General features: G+C 45.0%; 1 protein-coding gene across 8 annotated transcripts in view; it reads right to left on the bottom strand.

Moving 5' to 3' along the window:
• LOC112563803 (coiled-coil domain-containing protein AGAP005037-like) overlaps nucleotides 1-17542 on the bottom strand; it is a 59670-nt gene that overhangs the window by 10102 nt on the left and 32026 nt on the right. For 7 of the 8 annotated variants that reach the window (XM_025238145.1, XM_025238149.1, XM_025238148.1 and 4 more), the window contains 7 exons: nucleotides 13982-14541; nucleotides 12731-12829; nucleotides 4567-4783; nucleotides 3972-4170; nucleotides 2965-3151; nucleotides 730-1258; nucleotides 156-315 (listed from right to left, as the gene is read on the bottom strand). In XM_025238145.1, the coding sequence (XP_025093930.1) occupies nucleotides 156-315; nucleotides 730-1258; nucleotides 2965-3151; nucleotides 3972-4170; nucleotides 4567-4783; nucleotides 12731-12829; nucleotides 13982-14541 (1951 nt within the window). Of the gene's footprint in view, nucleotides 1-155; nucleotides 316-729; nucleotides 1259-2964; nucleotides 3152-3971; nucleotides 4171-4566; nucleotides 4784-6718; nucleotides 7382-12730; nucleotides 12830-13981; nucleotides 14542-17542 lie in introns of those variants that run through there. The other variant, XM_025238152.1, reaches the window with a different exon arrangement.

Raw genomic sequence — 17542 nt, 5'->3', positions numbered from 1 at the left:
AAGATATACACACCTACAAAATCAAAAACTGAAATTTATCATTTAGCTGTGCTACATAAAACATCTGACAGCAATTATTATTGGCTGTTAGGGACATAAACATGCATAAAAGGATTACAAAGAAAGAAGTAGGATGATGATCAGATGCCCTTTACCTGGCCTCTGGGTAGTGGGTGGTGCTGCTCTGTGCTCTTTGCAGATCTCTTTCTGATGGCACCCGATAACTCTGTGAGCGTTGAGGTATACCTCCATCATAAACAGGTGCCACACCTCCAGGCATGGAAGCATAGGAGTGAGGCGGTCTATTTCCACTCCCTAAGAAATACAATTAAAACAGTCACCAAAGTAACAACTACCCAAAGATAATCATACAACAATCAAAGAGTGTACAAAAAGTGTGAATAGCATATGAGGGAAGTAAGTATGGAAGGTTTTGAATTTTATTGTCCACTTTCCACAATTTTCTGCAAACCATCCTATCACGTGAAGATTGAAACAATACACAAAAATACATGAAATAAAATGGAAGACAACAGTAAATCCAGTAAAAATGTTAAGTTAAAGATCGGAGACAGTGATATTTGCAGGAAGTCAATGAAATTGGAAGAATAATTTGCTTGGGGTGGGGGTGGCTAAATAAGACAAGCATACAAGCTTAAGATTAAAGAGCTGGGAAGAATGGAGTTAAAATCAGAAATGCTAGAGAACAAATGAGGTGAAATAACTTACTTCCATCTAAAGGGGGTGCAGTGGCCCGTTGAGGTCCAGTAGATGGCCCAGCACGCATGCTATGTGTAATGAATGCCTGAGGCTGTGCATAGCTTGCATACACACTGTCGTAAAGGGGCCCTCCTACTGGTGGAGGCGAAAGTACCCTCGCTCCTGGAGGGTGGTGACCAGTAGGTGATCCCAAAGAGTGATGTCCTTGAGGATGTCGCCCAGAGAGACCCTCATAATTGTTCCCATTAACCAATTCTTCTCGAAAACCATTGGCTAGAAGGCGTGGGTTTTCTGGGATAGGGTTAAGATGCTGGGTTCTGTCTGGGGTTGGAAGGCGGTCTGGTGAATGGGAAAATCTTGTTCTTGCTCCTCCTGTTGACAAAGACCTGGGTCGTTCAGCAGGCTCTGGAGTCTGTGAACGTGAGCGTGAGCGTTTCTGAGCGTACTCTTGTTCCAACTCCCACTGGACACGTTCTTTCTGCATGAGGTCTTGGTAGTTGTGAGAGACTGATACAGGCAGGCTTTGTGCCTTGGCAAGCTGCAGCACACAGAAATAGTTCTTTTATTGCTGCTGCTGTGTACATAGCATAGCACTTACTATGCAGTATGCTCAGCGAAATTTAAAAAAAAAAAAAACCACAGCTGTTTACGTGCACAAACATGTTTATCTCTTTCACACACTCGTGCAGTACATATTAGAATTTTACGGTACAACACAAACACACAAAAGACAGCTGTTTTGTGGATTAAAATGGAATATAAATGTTATGTCAGAAATGTTTAAAAGACAGATGAAGTAATTAACAACTGTTCACAACAGGAAAATAGTGAGTAATGCAAAAAAAAGTTAATGGTTAATTAGCAACCAAAAATGAGCAACAGTAAGATATCTTTATCAAGCAGTAAGGTAGGTAGGTGATAGTTTGCAGGCAAAGAATGATACAGGAAATATTTGTCAGAAATGGAAAACCGACAAAATTAAAAGCAAAACTACTCCACACCGACCCAGTGATTATAATAGTCATCTTTGAATCTTCTTGTCTTATCCATGATAATCCTGTCAGAAATTCTGCTTGCTCATGAAGACTTCATGTTGTCCACACTCACTACCATGCTGCTTCACGGTGAAAATTTCAATAGCCTTTATATCCTCCAAGATATGATGACCCAAAGAACAACATATAATTATGTAGACTTGAAAGCCATTAATTCCTTTACTGTTGACTACAGTAATGTTAGTCTGTATCCTCCCGGCCTTGCACACTGGCAATCTATTGAGATATCCCTCTACTGTTCACCTTCCTCTCTGTGAATACTATCAACTCTGCTTATGTTTGTGAACCAATCCCCACTTTCTCAGTTTTACTGAGCTGCCCTATGAATCCTAATGTGAGTGGTGTTCACACAGCAGCAGTCACAATGTGTTACTTGCAAAATGCTGTCTGCAAAAGCACACAACTGCTTATTTTCTGCAAACATTTCACTGTTAAATCAGTAATTACTTTTCCAGATTCCAAGATAATACAATAGTTGCCATCAACATTTTAAAGATCAAAATGATAAATCTGCACTTTAATAAGTAAGTCACTTTATTCGGTTTCCAATCAAACCAAAGATAAAGAACTTTTTCATAGGGTTTAAGTATCTCTGAGAATGTTTATAAAATGTAAAACACAAAACCTATGTGGAGCTTCTTCTCTGATGGAGAAAGGATGTTCATAAATGACAGAAAATAGAGGAGAGTGGAATTAGCCTGATTCAAATTTGTAAATATTTTTTACGTTTCTCGCTTTGCTTTTTGTAAAACAAGTGTCTGTGTAGCTACCAACAGGTACAAAAGGCCATCTTTTCCTAGCATGGAGATTAACAGACGTCTCTCAAAATTCAAAAGACTGGTATTTATACAAACCATTCTCAAAGGAATTAATATGAGTGCGCTATCAGGCTTAATCAACAAACTGTATTTGACAAAAGAGGTTTTAAAAAGTGTGGTGAATTACATTTCTTTGAACCCCTTGTGCCAAGAGAACCGCAAGTCTTGAATTTTGACTCAGCCACTGGCTGACTCAAACACTTGGTCAGTCACCACTCATTTGTTTGTTGTTGCCGCTAAAGGCTCTCGGAAGTTCTCACCAATAATTGTGGTGCTAAAAAAGGCAGAAAGCCCTACTTGCAAAGGACATGACAGTAAAGCTGATGGAATGGATGATAGAAGTAATGGACAGGTAACATAATGCAACTCACCTCTTCTCGGCTTTGGTAAACCTGGACAGGTGCATAATCAGGGGAGTAGCCTGGGCGGGAGGAGGACCTAGGAGGAGGAGCAGTAGGCTGCATGGCACGACCTCTGACCTCAGGAGGGCATTTGACCCGCTGAGGTTCTGCGCTCTCGCACTCGTGAATCTTCAACACAGTGCGGTCCTTGATGTCCCTGTCAGGCAGATGATAATTACAAGTGTCAAGCCTAATGTGCAAGTGTGCTAATGTGCTAGTATGCTAATGAGTGCATCTTACATCTCACACTGCTAATGTGCTAATGTGACGGTGCATGCTAAACTACTAGTCTGATCACGTGATGTTACTTGGTGCTTTGCTAGTGTATGTTACGTGCTTCTCTGGTGGTATAGTCAAGTGATGGTTTCGTGTACGCCGCTCCTCAACATGTTAACCAAGCTTCATGGTCTTGCCCCCAGCAGACCTGTCGGACCTGATGTCCTGTCCCCGCTGATGTCCTGTCCCCCCAAAAGAGTTTCTTGGTCTGTGGGTTTAACCATCTCTATGTGGCACGAATCAGATGAGAGAAATTCCTCCGTGAAGTTCCTTCTTCGGATCCCGAGTTTCGAATTTTCTGCTGATTTGTCACCGAACTGTGACTACTCATGTATAAACTTTCAAGTCCATCTTCAAACCCTCCTCTTTCACAAAGACTTCGTGTGACTAACTCGTCTGCTCTCCTCAACTCAATGTTTTGTCCTGTTCCTTAACACCTGGAGTGTGTGCTGTTAATTATGGCCTGTGTTGTATGTTAAGCTGTTCGTTGGTAGCAAAACTTCAGACAGGATGATGTGTTTTATACAAGTTATTGTTGTTGTTATTGCTGCTTCTGGAACTGCCATTACAGGTGATGGCATATGTCATCCCATCACTGACAGTGTTTTATTGAGTGGAGGGGACTGTTCCTCGTGTATTAAATACAAGAATTTCACAGCCTCTCTGTCTACTTGCTTATTTTGCCTCTTGTATCTACTTACCTAAGATCCTCCAGTTGAAAGAAGATGTTGGTTGCAGCCTCCAGTATATAAATTTTCCGCTTGGGTGAGTCGAGGAATTCCATGGTGAGCTTCTCAGGGAAGGCCCGCACGAACATGGCGCGCACCGTGTCCAGCGAGGTGATCTCGTTGGGCAGCAAGGCCTTCTTCGTCTCGTCTCGAAACAGCAGGAACACCAGGCCTGGCAAAGGGCAAAGGTCAAAAACAGTTGTGCTTTCATTTTAGCGACAAAGAGTCCTAAGTGCTTCATATCTCCGGGATTAAGTCACATTTTACAGCACTCACATCAGGAATACCAAATAAAGCATTAAATTGAACTGTCGCCCAGCAAGGCAATGACAGACATTTTGAGGGAAGAGAAAATGAGTCGGGGTGACATCAGGGTGATCATGGTTGATGGTCAACGTCTGCACTGTTTTAACCTTTTCAACGACCTTTTGAACAGTTTTAACATCACTGTTCATTGACATTAATGTAGTCAATACAGTACTGACATTACTATTAACACAGATATTGTGGACATGAGTAGTTTCTGGTCATTTTGTGGACGGTTCCAATGTTGATCCAAGCTGCTCACCGAGAGATCGCTCGCCCAGAGGTCGCTCCAGAGAACTGGAGGCACTGCGCACCACGGGGAGGCTGGCTCTGGCGTAGCCACCACGCTGGAAGGACGGCAGGTCCATGTCCGACATCGTACCGGGGTCCTCATAGTCCGCCGCTCGAGGCCCGTACACCCGGGGTATGTAGTTGACGATGGTCGTGCGACGGCGCTGGGGCTCTCGAGGTCGCGGGATCTGAATCATAGACACACAAACACTGAACATCAGTGAGGCACATAGAGGAGTTCTGGACTGATGACAGGACATATGTGCTTGCAAGCATGCTCGTAGTGAAAGCAGACGACAACAGACGACACTCAATGGAAGAGAATGTCCACTCACAAACCTTATTGTTAATACTTGTATGTAACACGCAAGTGAGAAAATAAAGGACGCAAACAAGCAAGGGTCTCTCCGCCCTCGACACTTTGCTCTCGTGTGTTGAAGTCTCCCTGACACGGTTGTAGCCGTTTATAGCCGGGAATAATCGAGGTACACAACAAATCATATTAGACCGTGTGACAAAATAAAAATATCTTCACTTCTGTATAAAGATTAGTAGTTGAAAGCAGGAGTGATAACAAGGGTGTGAGGGCTTCACTACTAGGACCTGAGCAAGTGCTTAACGGCTCTTGTTGTGATTATCTGAGGCTAACTCCCTCCCACTCTACCCCCAACACACTCACTCACACGTTCTCAAGCCACCAAACATACAAAGAGGTCAGCAACTGTACAGCAGTCGTCAGATAAATTCTGTTCCTGTTGTTGCTGACAAGAATTTGATAAAACAGAAAAAAACTTGAATTCCATATTTTCATAAATCACAATCACAGTCGGTCGGGTGTAGACACAAGGCGTGTTGTGTAGCAACATACATCAATTGATACCAAAATATAAACTGCTCCTCACCTATATACGGTCTGGCCATATCTACTCATTATTTTTAGCTATTTAACGAGGACCCCCGTGAAGTTCGTAAGGGAGGAAAGTTCGTGACCTCTCACCCCCCAGTTTTAAACTGCACACATCGTCATGACTTCACCCTGTAGAGTAGTCGCCAATCTTTATGTAACAGCAAACACATTTCGTGGCTGTTGGCCGCGTGGTGCCGGATACAGAAATGTTGATTATAATGTACGATTATAACTGTCCTAATGACTACATCAAGTTCAAGAGAAAACCTCGGCTTGTCGAAATCTTAATCACCAGAAGTCCGGTCTTTGACACAAAAACCTGCGCGTGCAGCGAGGACCTACACAGATCCTACTGCACTCTTCCCCCCAACGAGGAACCTGTTAATTAGGCGATTCTGTGTACAAGCGTGACGTCACCAGTTTGACTTCTTTCTGTGCGCGGTACTGTTGTTGTGGCTTTTCCCGGTAATCAACAAATATCAGACCATGTAGAGTCGCCAAGTCACCAGACAGAATGTACAATGTGGGGAAAGGGGGAGGCGGGGAACATCTGGTGAAGACAATCTCTTTATTTCTACTTGATCCCCAGCACACGCGATAAGACCTGAACATTCAAAATGTCTTTTATAGGCTTCTACAGGTGTCCTCCGCAAGCCAAGTCGTTTTGTTGGGTGAGTGGCGAGGGTTTCACACCTGCCCAGGGGGTGGGTGCAGAAAGGTCAGTGCCACCCACCCCACAGTTCTCAGTGTAAAGACAGGCGACAGCCACCTCCATGGGGTGGCACCCGTGTTGAGACCAGTTCTGTTTGCTGTGTGCGTAGAACATTAAGACCATCGAGTAAAGCTCTAAGCCAGGGGAATCATGTCACGTGACACTCTTCTGCGTAACTGACAAACTGGGGTGGGGACGCACTACGTCACATCAACCCGCCTTTGTGTGTGCGCGCGCGCGGGAGAAAAAGAATACGAATATTTAGAAAGGCTTGAAGAGGCGATTATACGAATGGAAAAGAACAAATAAATTTTGTCAGATTTTACACCGTATAGAAGCTTTGTTTGATGTATTTTTCATCTTTTTCGATATTCTTCGATAAGCATGTATATCAAACATAAAGGTCACTTCTTATCAATTAAATGTCTGCGAAAATAAGGAGAGAGATTTGTGCCATAACACAAAGTGTGTTCTTTCACACACACAACACGCAGGTTAAATTACCCCATCGTCTGGTGTTGTAGTTTCTTGTGACGGGTGCTCACTGGTGTCTGGTGGTGTGGTTTCTTGTGACTGGTGTTCACTGGTGTCTGGTGCTTGACTGGTTTCCTTGTAAACTGTCTGGTGCGCCTGGTGCTGGAGGAGGAAAGACTTGCTCTGCCCTTCGTCACTTTTTTGGTCGTCAAGTGCTTCCGTACTTTCACCTTCTTTCTTTCTCGCACAGACCTCATCCTTCTCTCTGTCCTCCTCCTCTGTGTGATCGATGTCCTCAGTTTTAGTGTCGTCCGTGTCGTCTGCGTCCGACGCTCCATGTCCATTCACCGGTGGGTCGCTTGCCGGGGTGGATACGCCAGCGCCGGTCTCTACCACAACATCCGCTGTTTTCTTGTCGCCATGTTCACCTCTTCCATCCGACACCGTCGCCGACCTTGGCTTCGCCTCACCCTTCTTACCTGAGGTGCGGGTGGAACTTTTGCGTTTTAAAAACCGAAACATGTCGAGTGGTTGTGTCTTTGGTATGTTCCACTAACAAGACCTGCAGTCACAGTAAATCGGGGTGCACCCAGCGGTACACCTGCACATGATTGACACTAAGCCCACTGTACAGGTGAGAGGCCAGGTGAGTAGACTGCAGTTCCGCTGTGCGCGCGTCTGTGTTGCGCTGTGTACAGAAGGAAGGTTGGGACGAAGAAAGGCGAACACAAGGCCGATAAAAGTTTGTCAGGTCAGACCACATTGCCCCACTGCTGCTGCCACCTGGGTGCACACCTGCTTCATACACCGTGTCAGTCGGGACACGCCTCACAGTACGACGGGTTCACGGTTCACAGGTCACAGGTCACTACGTCACTACGTCCTGGTGACTCATCGCAGTCTTCAACCAACGGACACACGGACACGTACAAAGATCGTCTGCTCTCACCCGATATCAGGACAGGCGACAACAAGTACAAGATGGAGATAAACAACGACACCTGACACTACCAGCGCCTCTACTTCACCGAAGGTCGAGAAGCTACTGTTTCAGTCGGAGAAAAACATTTAGTCTTCCTTTCCCAGGTGTCACAGTCTGTACATTCACATTGCATTTACAGCTGTAAACAGGGGGGATCCGGTCTCACACTCTCCTGTACATGTTTATTATCATCTCACGAGTTGTCAACATCCCGACATCGAGCAGGGAGGCAGTGTATATTACATTACTGAATGAAATGTAAATATTGACAATCGAATTGTAAACATATTATGATATGCTGGGAAAATAATTTGTGATTACAGCTACAAGGGACCCGGAGGTCGTCTGCCCCGGGGCTCGTGCTGCCTCCAGGCGACCCTCTGACGATCGTCTGCTCGACTTCACCTCCCAGTCGTGTACTTCTCTGCTTTTTCCTCTGGCTACCCCTTCCCCTTCGCATTGTCGTCTTCATTCTTCGTTTTTATTGTCTTTTGCTTGTTTACATTTTATTGCACTTGACATGTTTACAATTCTACTGCACTTGAAGCTTCGACAGAGAGGGTTAAACGATTCCTCGCAACTGAGGGAGGAGTTTGGCCCGACAGTTTATTCATGAACTATCAACATGTTTATTCATGACAGTTTATTCATGTGAACTGTCAACGACCGTGGTGAGTGGCTTGCTCACCCAGGTGAAGCCCACCCCCGGGCTGTGACTCACCTTGCCTACAGACACGCATGATTGTATCGCCGTTCCACTCGCTAGTCTCGAAATGAAATCTTGCGATACAAACAATAATGTGATGTTTATCTTCAATGCGAGTGCGAGAAACTGTGTGAGAGAGAGATATGAAAAACAATAAAATGATATTTTCTCTAATGGTGTACGTGTCAATACAACGAACAAAAACGGTTTTTTTTCCCTTCACTATGTCCACCGTAAATCTTTAGTTTTAACATTTACTTACATTGTTGACACCTGCATTTACCATACTGATATCTACACATCAAATGTTAAAAACACACACGCGAGAAGAAAGAAAGACCATCAACATTATTTCACCTTTAGCCCCCGATACACAGACTGTCACAACAATCACCTCCTGGTGGTGTAACACCCACCCATGTACAGACTGACGACACACCTGCACACACCTGCACACACCTCCACATAAAAATGCTGATGAGGAAGGAAATGACCCAAACCCACAGAGACCAGAACTTCCAACTAAGTCTTCTGGCACAGGCTGTGGAACCAATGCACAATCCTTTCTTGTCATCAAGACCTTAAACTCAGTGGAATATACCAATGTAAAATTTTTCGTAAACCTTTGCAGTATCTAACATGCAGTGCAAAACAAAACCAATACGAAGACAACCGTACAGGGTTACACAGAAATGTTTGAAGGAAATCAAGAAAAATGTAACCGAAAATCAAAATATAGATATCCCTGCTCGTAAAGACATTTCAAGCAGAATATCAGATCAGAAAATACTAAATTTCAGGAAAAACTCGCCGAAATCCTTAACTCTTGTCACATCAGTCAGTGGAGCTCTGCTCACCAGGACAGAGGTTCTGAGTCTTTTCCTCGATGCATCATAAACTGCCATGTGATACTTGTTTCAATATCCGCCATCATCCTACGAGGATGCTTATCCAGCTGATGTTTCCTGTAGTCATCTTCTATTAGACAGAACTATTTCCAGGTATCGATACAGTTATCCATACACTTCCCGGCAGACCCCAACTACTGCGGAGGTTCAAGACTATTAGCGAGGTTCCCCATTAGCCGACTGGCGAGGTTTACACCCGAACTGTTAAAAATGTTTACAAGAGTTTCATACAAAAACTTGGCAAATACATATTGGATTGTATCTGTCATGTCATCAGACGCCTTCATCAAGCGGAAGCATGGATTCATCATTGTAAGCGCAGTGTGACAGTCACGACAAGCCTCCATACATCCGGTGCCAGAGCCTCCAGGACGATGCCAGTGGATGTCTAGTCTGTCATCACCGGAGTATCGGGAAGCAGGTCCATCTCGCCTGCCACCGGTGGACGGAGAGGAAGTGATGGGTGAGCTTCACTCACCTTTCACCTCGACATCCATCAACGCCCACATCCACCGGGCACGTGACTGGGTCTGACGGCAGGCAGGTAATTAGTGACAGCAGTTGATGTAGCAGCCAGTGTGTGTGGGCCCTGTTACAGACACCTCCATCAGTCACTTGTGATGACCACATCTCCTGCCTGCCGGACCTGGGCACTGATTGTGTTTCTACCTGCCTCTCACCCCGCAAAATAACCTCGCGTGCATCAGCTCCATTCACACAGGCCTTTGGCGAGGGTTTATTGATGGATGTATACGTACCTGACATAAATCTGTATACTTATACATAGATACATATGTATTTCATATAGGCTTTCACACAGTGTCATTACATATTACTGTATGTATATTTGGGATCTGTGGGCTCTTTGTACACCACATCTTCACCGTACCTATACAGGAGTGCATTTGTACCTGTGCATGATAAGTGTATTTGTCTTTCATCACTACGACATAGATATCTTTGCTGTGAACTTGTGTAACAGAATAAAGAATGCAGCGAAGGGCTGACAGAAAAAAACAAGTACTCGGGTACTCGGGTACTAGGTTAATGACAGAGGGTGGATGTGTTGTCTGACATGTCAATGGCTCTCGCTTCCATCTGGAGATGAACAGAGAGAAGGTTTGGCACGGAATTCTTTAGGAACACAGGAGGAAATCCTAGACTTCAGAATATCTTCCACTTAACAACCACTGGCCGTCTGGACAATTGGCCTGGTCCTCCCACATGTTGGTCACAAGTACAGTAGTGTCTCATTGCTTGGCACATCGGTCGTCATGACAGGACAACTATGGCACAACAGCATTTCAGATTTCTTTGCTGGTTTTAGAAAAATATTTGATTTTTTTGCCTTATTTTCTGAAGTATTTGTCCCAAGCTATATCTCGAGAACTATGCAGAATAAAGTTTTAAATAAAGATGTTATGGTAAATGTGTTTTAAAGGCTGAAATTACTCGTAAACAATCCTTTCGGTCCTGAAGAGGTTAATAAGGAAGGAGCAATAAAAGACCTTTGATCCCAGTGTATAGATTGTTCATAAATGTCAGTCGATATTTCACTCATAAATATGCCATCATTCATGGCTAATACTCTGCCTGTGAAATATAATGAATCCATTATTTGTTGGGATTCGTGCCAGTAGCGTGTTGGGGGGTGTTGCCATGGTGAGTCTCTAGAACACTCATGAAAATACAGAAATAAGACGAGCTGCAGACGACACTACAGATTTCCAGGCTAAAAACTAATATCAAGTACTAAAAGTAAATACAAAGCGAATACTGAATTTATAAATTTCACGAATTGTTATTTCAAAAGATTGAAAACAGTTGAAAATCAAAGGTCAGACAACCTCATGATGATGTCAATAAAGCCCACCCAAGCATCTGAAGTGCCAAACTTTGAAAAAAACAACAACTAAAAACTCACAAAAGTAAAAACAAACAAAGCTATTACAATTATTTTTAAAACGCTGCTTTAGGGCGGACACCATTGTTTTTAGCTGCTAGTCTATTTATAAACATTCGCAGTTCATGACCTCAAGAACAATAAATATCAAGAGAGGTTGTAATCGTGATCTCATTATTACCTGTCGCTTGCAGCAGTTGTCAACATGGCCAGCTCACTACATCACAGGGAAACAGTGAGTGCATGGTGGGTAAAGTCTTGTCACAGTGAATCATGATAGACACACAGCTGAGACTACTGAGATCATCATCATCTCTTGTCCCCGCTCTGTGCTGCATTATGGACCTGCCAGAGCACAGACGTACCACAGGGTCAGAGGTCCTCCATCCTGCTGGAACTGCTTGCCTCACGTGTGACCCCAGCATCCCTCTCACCAACCTGCTGTTGCGTTACGTGGTCACGTGGTCACGTGCAGTCATTCACCAGTCCCGACCCTGTGGCACAGCGCCATCTGAAGGGATCTAGGGATCATCTTTAGAAACCCTTCCACCTGCAGTTATGGGAGCGGACTAAGAGATGCTCAATCTTTTTTGTTATTTATTGGCTCACGTGGGCTGCACACAGCATCCAACAGTCGGGGCCAGCCGCCCGTGGGGAGGTGGTCAACACCTGGACACAGCCGCCGTAGGGAGGTGGTCAACACCTGGACACAGACTTGTTTGTTCTGTGACAAGATGGCCTTGTGTGCCGCCTCAACACACACCACAGTCCTTCTCTACCTCACATTCATCTCGATGTCCTTTACAAACTGCCTCACCACAGTGGGTGATGTTTACATATCTTACAAACAAACAAACATTTCTATAAAACCTTTTCTTTACACTCTAGACACAATCCTTCAGCAGGGATCGTGTACTGCTATTGTTTTGACCCTTTTCAGCAGTGTGTTACAGACATCAATACATGCTTATGACATCAATACATCCTAGACTGATGGAGTGCCTTTCTATCATTCTGTAATAATTTCTAGTTTAACCTTATCAACCATCTTCGACCCTCTCTTCAGACTTTCTTGTGTCCACCCGCTTAGAATGGTGGATGGGGTGGTGGTAGTAAATACAGTCTCCTGCAGCTATTGACCTTTACCTTCGACAGATGCCCCAGCCCTGACCCCTCACCTTTCTTTTTCTCCCTCCACCACCTTCTCCTTTCTTGGAAGGATTTAACAAGTGGGTTAGCGGCATGCCTTGCTTGTGTGACTCATCCTCGACTGAGATTACATTAATTAACCCTTGCTTCTGTCAAACACGTTAGGGACTGACACTGGGACTGACACAGTGCTTGCGGATCTTCAACACTCACACTCCACCCATGTCCTGCCACCGGTGGTAGAGTCTGATCCCTTAGATAAAGTACAAATACACAGTGAGACTCGACTGATCCTCACATTTGTGTCTCGCTGTGGGAGATGACATGTTCACAACATGAAAGGCGTTCATAGCTAGTTTCACAATACACATAATCATATACAAACACTACTCACCCTTTCAACAGGCCCGTACTGCGCAGTGATCTTGTCGGCGTACTCGGGGTAGCGATGTGCCAGCAGTTCATAAAATGCTTCCCTCTTTCTCTCTGTTTCCTGCAACCGACAGAAAGTAGTGGCTGCCCATCGCTGCATCACACGCAGACAGTAACAACAAACAACCATATTGTCATCGTCTGCTGTCAGCCACAAATAATGTAAATTCTCATCTGTATTCATGGCGACAGTGCAGCCACACACACAAGAAAGGGAGCTGAATGAGCGCATTTCACTATTTTTCAGGAATGATTATTTAATCAATGTATGGTGAATGAGTGGTGTCCAGTTCTCTCTGAACAAAAGCATCATGGTCAAGCCAGAGTGTGGAGCGAGTGAACAGATCGTCATCTACTGTTAAGGAGAAACCTGTCTGGCCACCTCCGGGTCGCGAACCTCCTTAATCTACCGAGTAAGCTACAATGATGTTGGTGTCAGAGATTAAAGCCAACAAGTTACAGCACTCATAAAGCTGTCTGCTTGCATCAACGATCTCTTCTTCGATTCGCAAGTGCCCTGCTTGGGAGCCGCCCCCCGTCGGTGGCAACACCTGGCTGACGTCATGCACGAGCTAACACCTGTACTCTTTAACTCGGCGATAATGAACCGAGATTAAATATTTACCTTCGAGGTTCTGCGGTAGCAACTATGGACCAAATACATGACTAAAGGTGTGCACCTGTCTGCAGCAAGAAAACAACCCTCCCACGTCCCTGGCTAAGTCTCGAGGTAACTTTACCTCTAGCTCCTGAGTCCATTCACCTGTAGTCCGTAGCCTCCAATCGACAGTTATGATCACGGAGTCCAACACGTGTACTCCAGTAGAGCTCTCACATAAGTTGGTAAGCTACTATATTGTCTTTTTAAGGAGACAGCTCTCAATCTAGCCTTTAATAGATAAGGCGAGGGTTTGTTTTGGGGTTTTTTTCGGCCTTCAGTAAGACTTTGAAATCCCCCGTCACTCGTACACCTTGTCTCCCCCTAATGGACGTCCATCTACCCTGGGTACTAAGGACGGACGTGTGCTGCCATCACTTAGGAACCGAGAGACGGTCAAGAACAACCTGTGGTTAAGATGTATAAAAGAGGAATAAATTGTGTTGACACGAATGCAGACAATCAGGTGAAGACACACGTGCACGTGGTTGCTGTTCCTGTGTGTAGAGTGGTAGAAGGCGACTATCTATCCCCCAAAACAAAAGCTGTACTCACAATCTCCATCTGTTCCCGGATGTCTGCTCCCCCAACAGTGTGCCTCCGAGGTGCTGCCCTGCGCAGAGATCCGACTGGAGTTACCTCGCCGTCCGACTCGCTTACGTGCCCCTGTCGGCCTCGTGCCTGGCTGGTGCGCATGGTGCTGTAGGGACTCTCCCAGTCCGAGTTCTGAGTGTCGGAGGACGACAGGTCGTCCACGTGAGGCGGTTTGGGCGGCGGGAGGCTGTGTGGATGTCGCTGCACCTGCTGTGGTGATCGCAGCTGTGGTTGTGGCAGCTGTCGGGACGCTGGATGCAACTCCATTGACTGATGCTGCAGTTGTGATGGCTGCTCTTGAGGAGGAGGATGCTGCAGCTGTTCTTGTGGCTGCCGCTGCTGTAATGAAGACTGTGGTGATGGTGTGGGTGTTGGTGGTTGCTGCGCGACAGGCTGTTGTTGTTGTTGTTGTTCATGTTGTAGTTGTTGTACCGTGGACTCTGACTTCCCTTCTGACGACGGAGTTGGTGGTGACCTTCCGCCATCACTCTTGGTGTCCAACTTTTTCTCTGTTACTGACGCTGGAAAAAAAATTAAAATTTAATACACTTGACACAGACTCACAACAGTTAAGAACTACAGTTATCTTCAGTGTATAGTCGTATTGCTATATTACAATGCAATACCTTAGTCTCTCAGAAACGCCTTAGAGTTTGTATATCATGTAAGTACATCTCACGCTAGTCACGTGTGTCACGCATTTCTATATCATGTGGTAGTCTCTGGTAATAGGGCTAGTCACAGGATAGCTTTACATCATGTGGTAATCTCTGACATCTGGTCAGTCACTCCTCAGTCATGTAAGTCTGAGTGTGAAGATATATAACACCAGTAAAAATCACTATTTACTGTTTACACCAATACATCAAAAAGCCTGTAACAGTGACACAAGGAGGTCAAACACACCGAAGGACAGATAACAAACCCTCTCCGCGCGCGCGAACACATGCACATATGTACTCACCCCTCCCCGAACACACACACAGACAAACACACAAACACAAACACACAAACACCACAAAACTAAAACACCAGATGATGAACAAGTGGGCGAGTTCCCTTTGTTGATGCCGACACAGTTTGTGTGCAAGGCGAGGAGACGGATTATCGCCAACACCACCAACTGTTTGTGAACACAAGGAAGGAATCAATGAACTGTTTAGTCGGACACCCACCACGAGGAGGAAACATGTCAATCACGGAGAGTGGGCGGGGCTTTAGCGAGGACTCAGGGGGAGTAGAGAGGTCAGAGGTGAACACGCAAAGCACAGATGGAGGCAAGGGACCCTAAACAATGTAAACTCAACAAAAAATGAAATGTTTGCCAGTCAGCAGAGACCTCACTCTGAACATGCAACATAAATACATCTCTCGGGAAATAACACGAACATACACCTAAATATTCCGCATAAATTCGTCTTTCACTAAGCCACAAAATGTCTCAATAAACCACAAAAACACATTTTTCAATAAAGGACAACAAATAGCTCTCAACAAGCCGCAACAAATGCATCAAAATTAAGCAACACAAGTGCATCTCTCAATAAGCCAAACAAAAGACTCAGTATACTGTATGTGCATTCTAATCTGCTGCGTGTCTCTGGTGCCCAGCAGCAGGCAAGTGAGTGAAAGACGAGGACAGAGAAGATTAAGAAACAAGCTGCAGGTGGTAGTATGTACAGTGGCATGACACACCCACCTCTGCTACTACAGTCACATTAATGGTGACATCACATCCACCCTGACACTGCTGGTTGAGCAGCATGCACCTAGTCACAACATGGTTACTGCTGCAGGATGTTAAACAGTTTCTGTTGTAATGGACTACAAGAGAGAGATGCTTCTAAACACCTGGCCTGTAGGGTCAATGTACTCTCATGGCAGTGTTGTCAGTCTCCCAAGGTGCAAATTCTGTTTATTCGTCCATACAAACGGTTCGGGCTTTGCGACACATATGCACACACACATCAAACTATTATTCATTACATGTGGCTACAAGTGTAACAACATGCTGTCATGTTTTTAGCGCAAAGGTTACAAAAAAGAAGAAAACAACAAGTCTTAAACAACATGTACAGCTGCATGTACAGCTGCATGTACAGAATCTTCATTTTGACTGGACTTCAGTGATGTCTGTGTTTGCACCTATCAGGACTTAAAACAAATACAGGACATGCTCATCAGACAGTCGCATTCCTCTGTTTTCAATGTCTTCCTACAGGGCAATGCCAACAGTGACCTGAATGGTAGGACCTGCTCTACTGGGTGTGACAGTCAAGGTGGTTAGCACTGCAAATATCAGTTGAGATGTGGACAGACTCTTACTGACATTGAAGCTGCTTCGCAAAGTTCAGATTCCTTGATATCCAAGCTGATGTTTGTGAATTTGTCTGAGCTAAACAAAGTCAACAGATGCCTTATCTTGAGAGCTCTACTCTGTAGATGTGATAGTAGATTGTGCCCTCTACACTTTGCCTGTATATGCAGCTTATATGTTCTACAGTCTGGAGTTATAATTGTGAATTGTGAATGTCACTGACACAGTAGATTGTGCACTCTACACCTCTGTGTGTATATGTAGTTTGTATGTTCTACAGTCTGCAGGTATAAGTGTGAATTGTGACTGTCACTGACACACACACCTCCCCCCAGCCCGTCAGACCACCTTACAAGGACACACTTGTGCCCTTGAGACTGCGACTTGACAGGTGTGGGTGAGCTTGGCACAAAGATGAAGCTAGCTACCTGTGGAGATATGCACCCAGTAAAAATATTCTTTATAAGCGCAGTTTGCCTCTCAACATTCCTGCTTCTCCAACTCTTACGTCTGTGTGAAATGTGTGTGGCTGATAAAATCTAATTTCCCTTTGCAATTCATCCCAATCACCCCATGAATATTCCAGCATTAGAGGTGAGGTATTCCTGGCTTCAGAGAACAAATCAGTTGCATTTGGTTGAGACTGCGAGTGTGTTTAATAAAGCCTCCATACAAAAGGCTTGTTAAGTGAAGGGACCATGCAGGTCACAGCTAATTTACAAACCTACTGATATTTCTCAGATTTTAATTTTAAATGTCCTGATTGACTTCTCTCGTGTGTTGTTTTACATTGCCACTATACTGGACCTTCTTATTACACTAAATTCATCAATATCTTCATTTGACCTTTGCCCTAGTAACTCCAACCAATATGGTATGACTATGTAAACCGCCCTCACTAAGCCAGTGGTAGTCGGTGGTCTGATACCTGGGACACCTGTTCACGCACCAAAGTGACCAACACCTGTATCAACTGACCTCAGCAGCAACATGCGCCAGTCCGCCACCTCTGACCCCTGACCCCTGATGTAGGTGCGAGACGCGCACATGAGCAGGCGGCCGGGAGGAGGATGCCGGGAGGAGAAAGCTGGCGATCGAAGCGATCAGATGAAGGCAAGTCCCTCGGTGGCCTTTAGCTGTGGTTGAGCTGGCAACATCGATTTGTGGCCACACGAGGACCGCTACAGTCCCTCCCTGTGTGGCAA

Source organism: Pomacea canaliculata, linkage group LG5 (genome assembly GCF_003073045.1).
Source record: "Pomacea canaliculata isolate SZHN2017 linkage group LG5, ASM307304v1, whole genome shotgun sequence".
NCBI classification, from domain to species: domain Eukaryota; kingdom Metazoa; phylum Mollusca; class Gastropoda; order Architaenioglossa; family Ampullariidae; genus Pomacea; species Pomacea canaliculata.
This window is presented reverse-complemented; position numbering and strand designations above follow the sequence as displayed.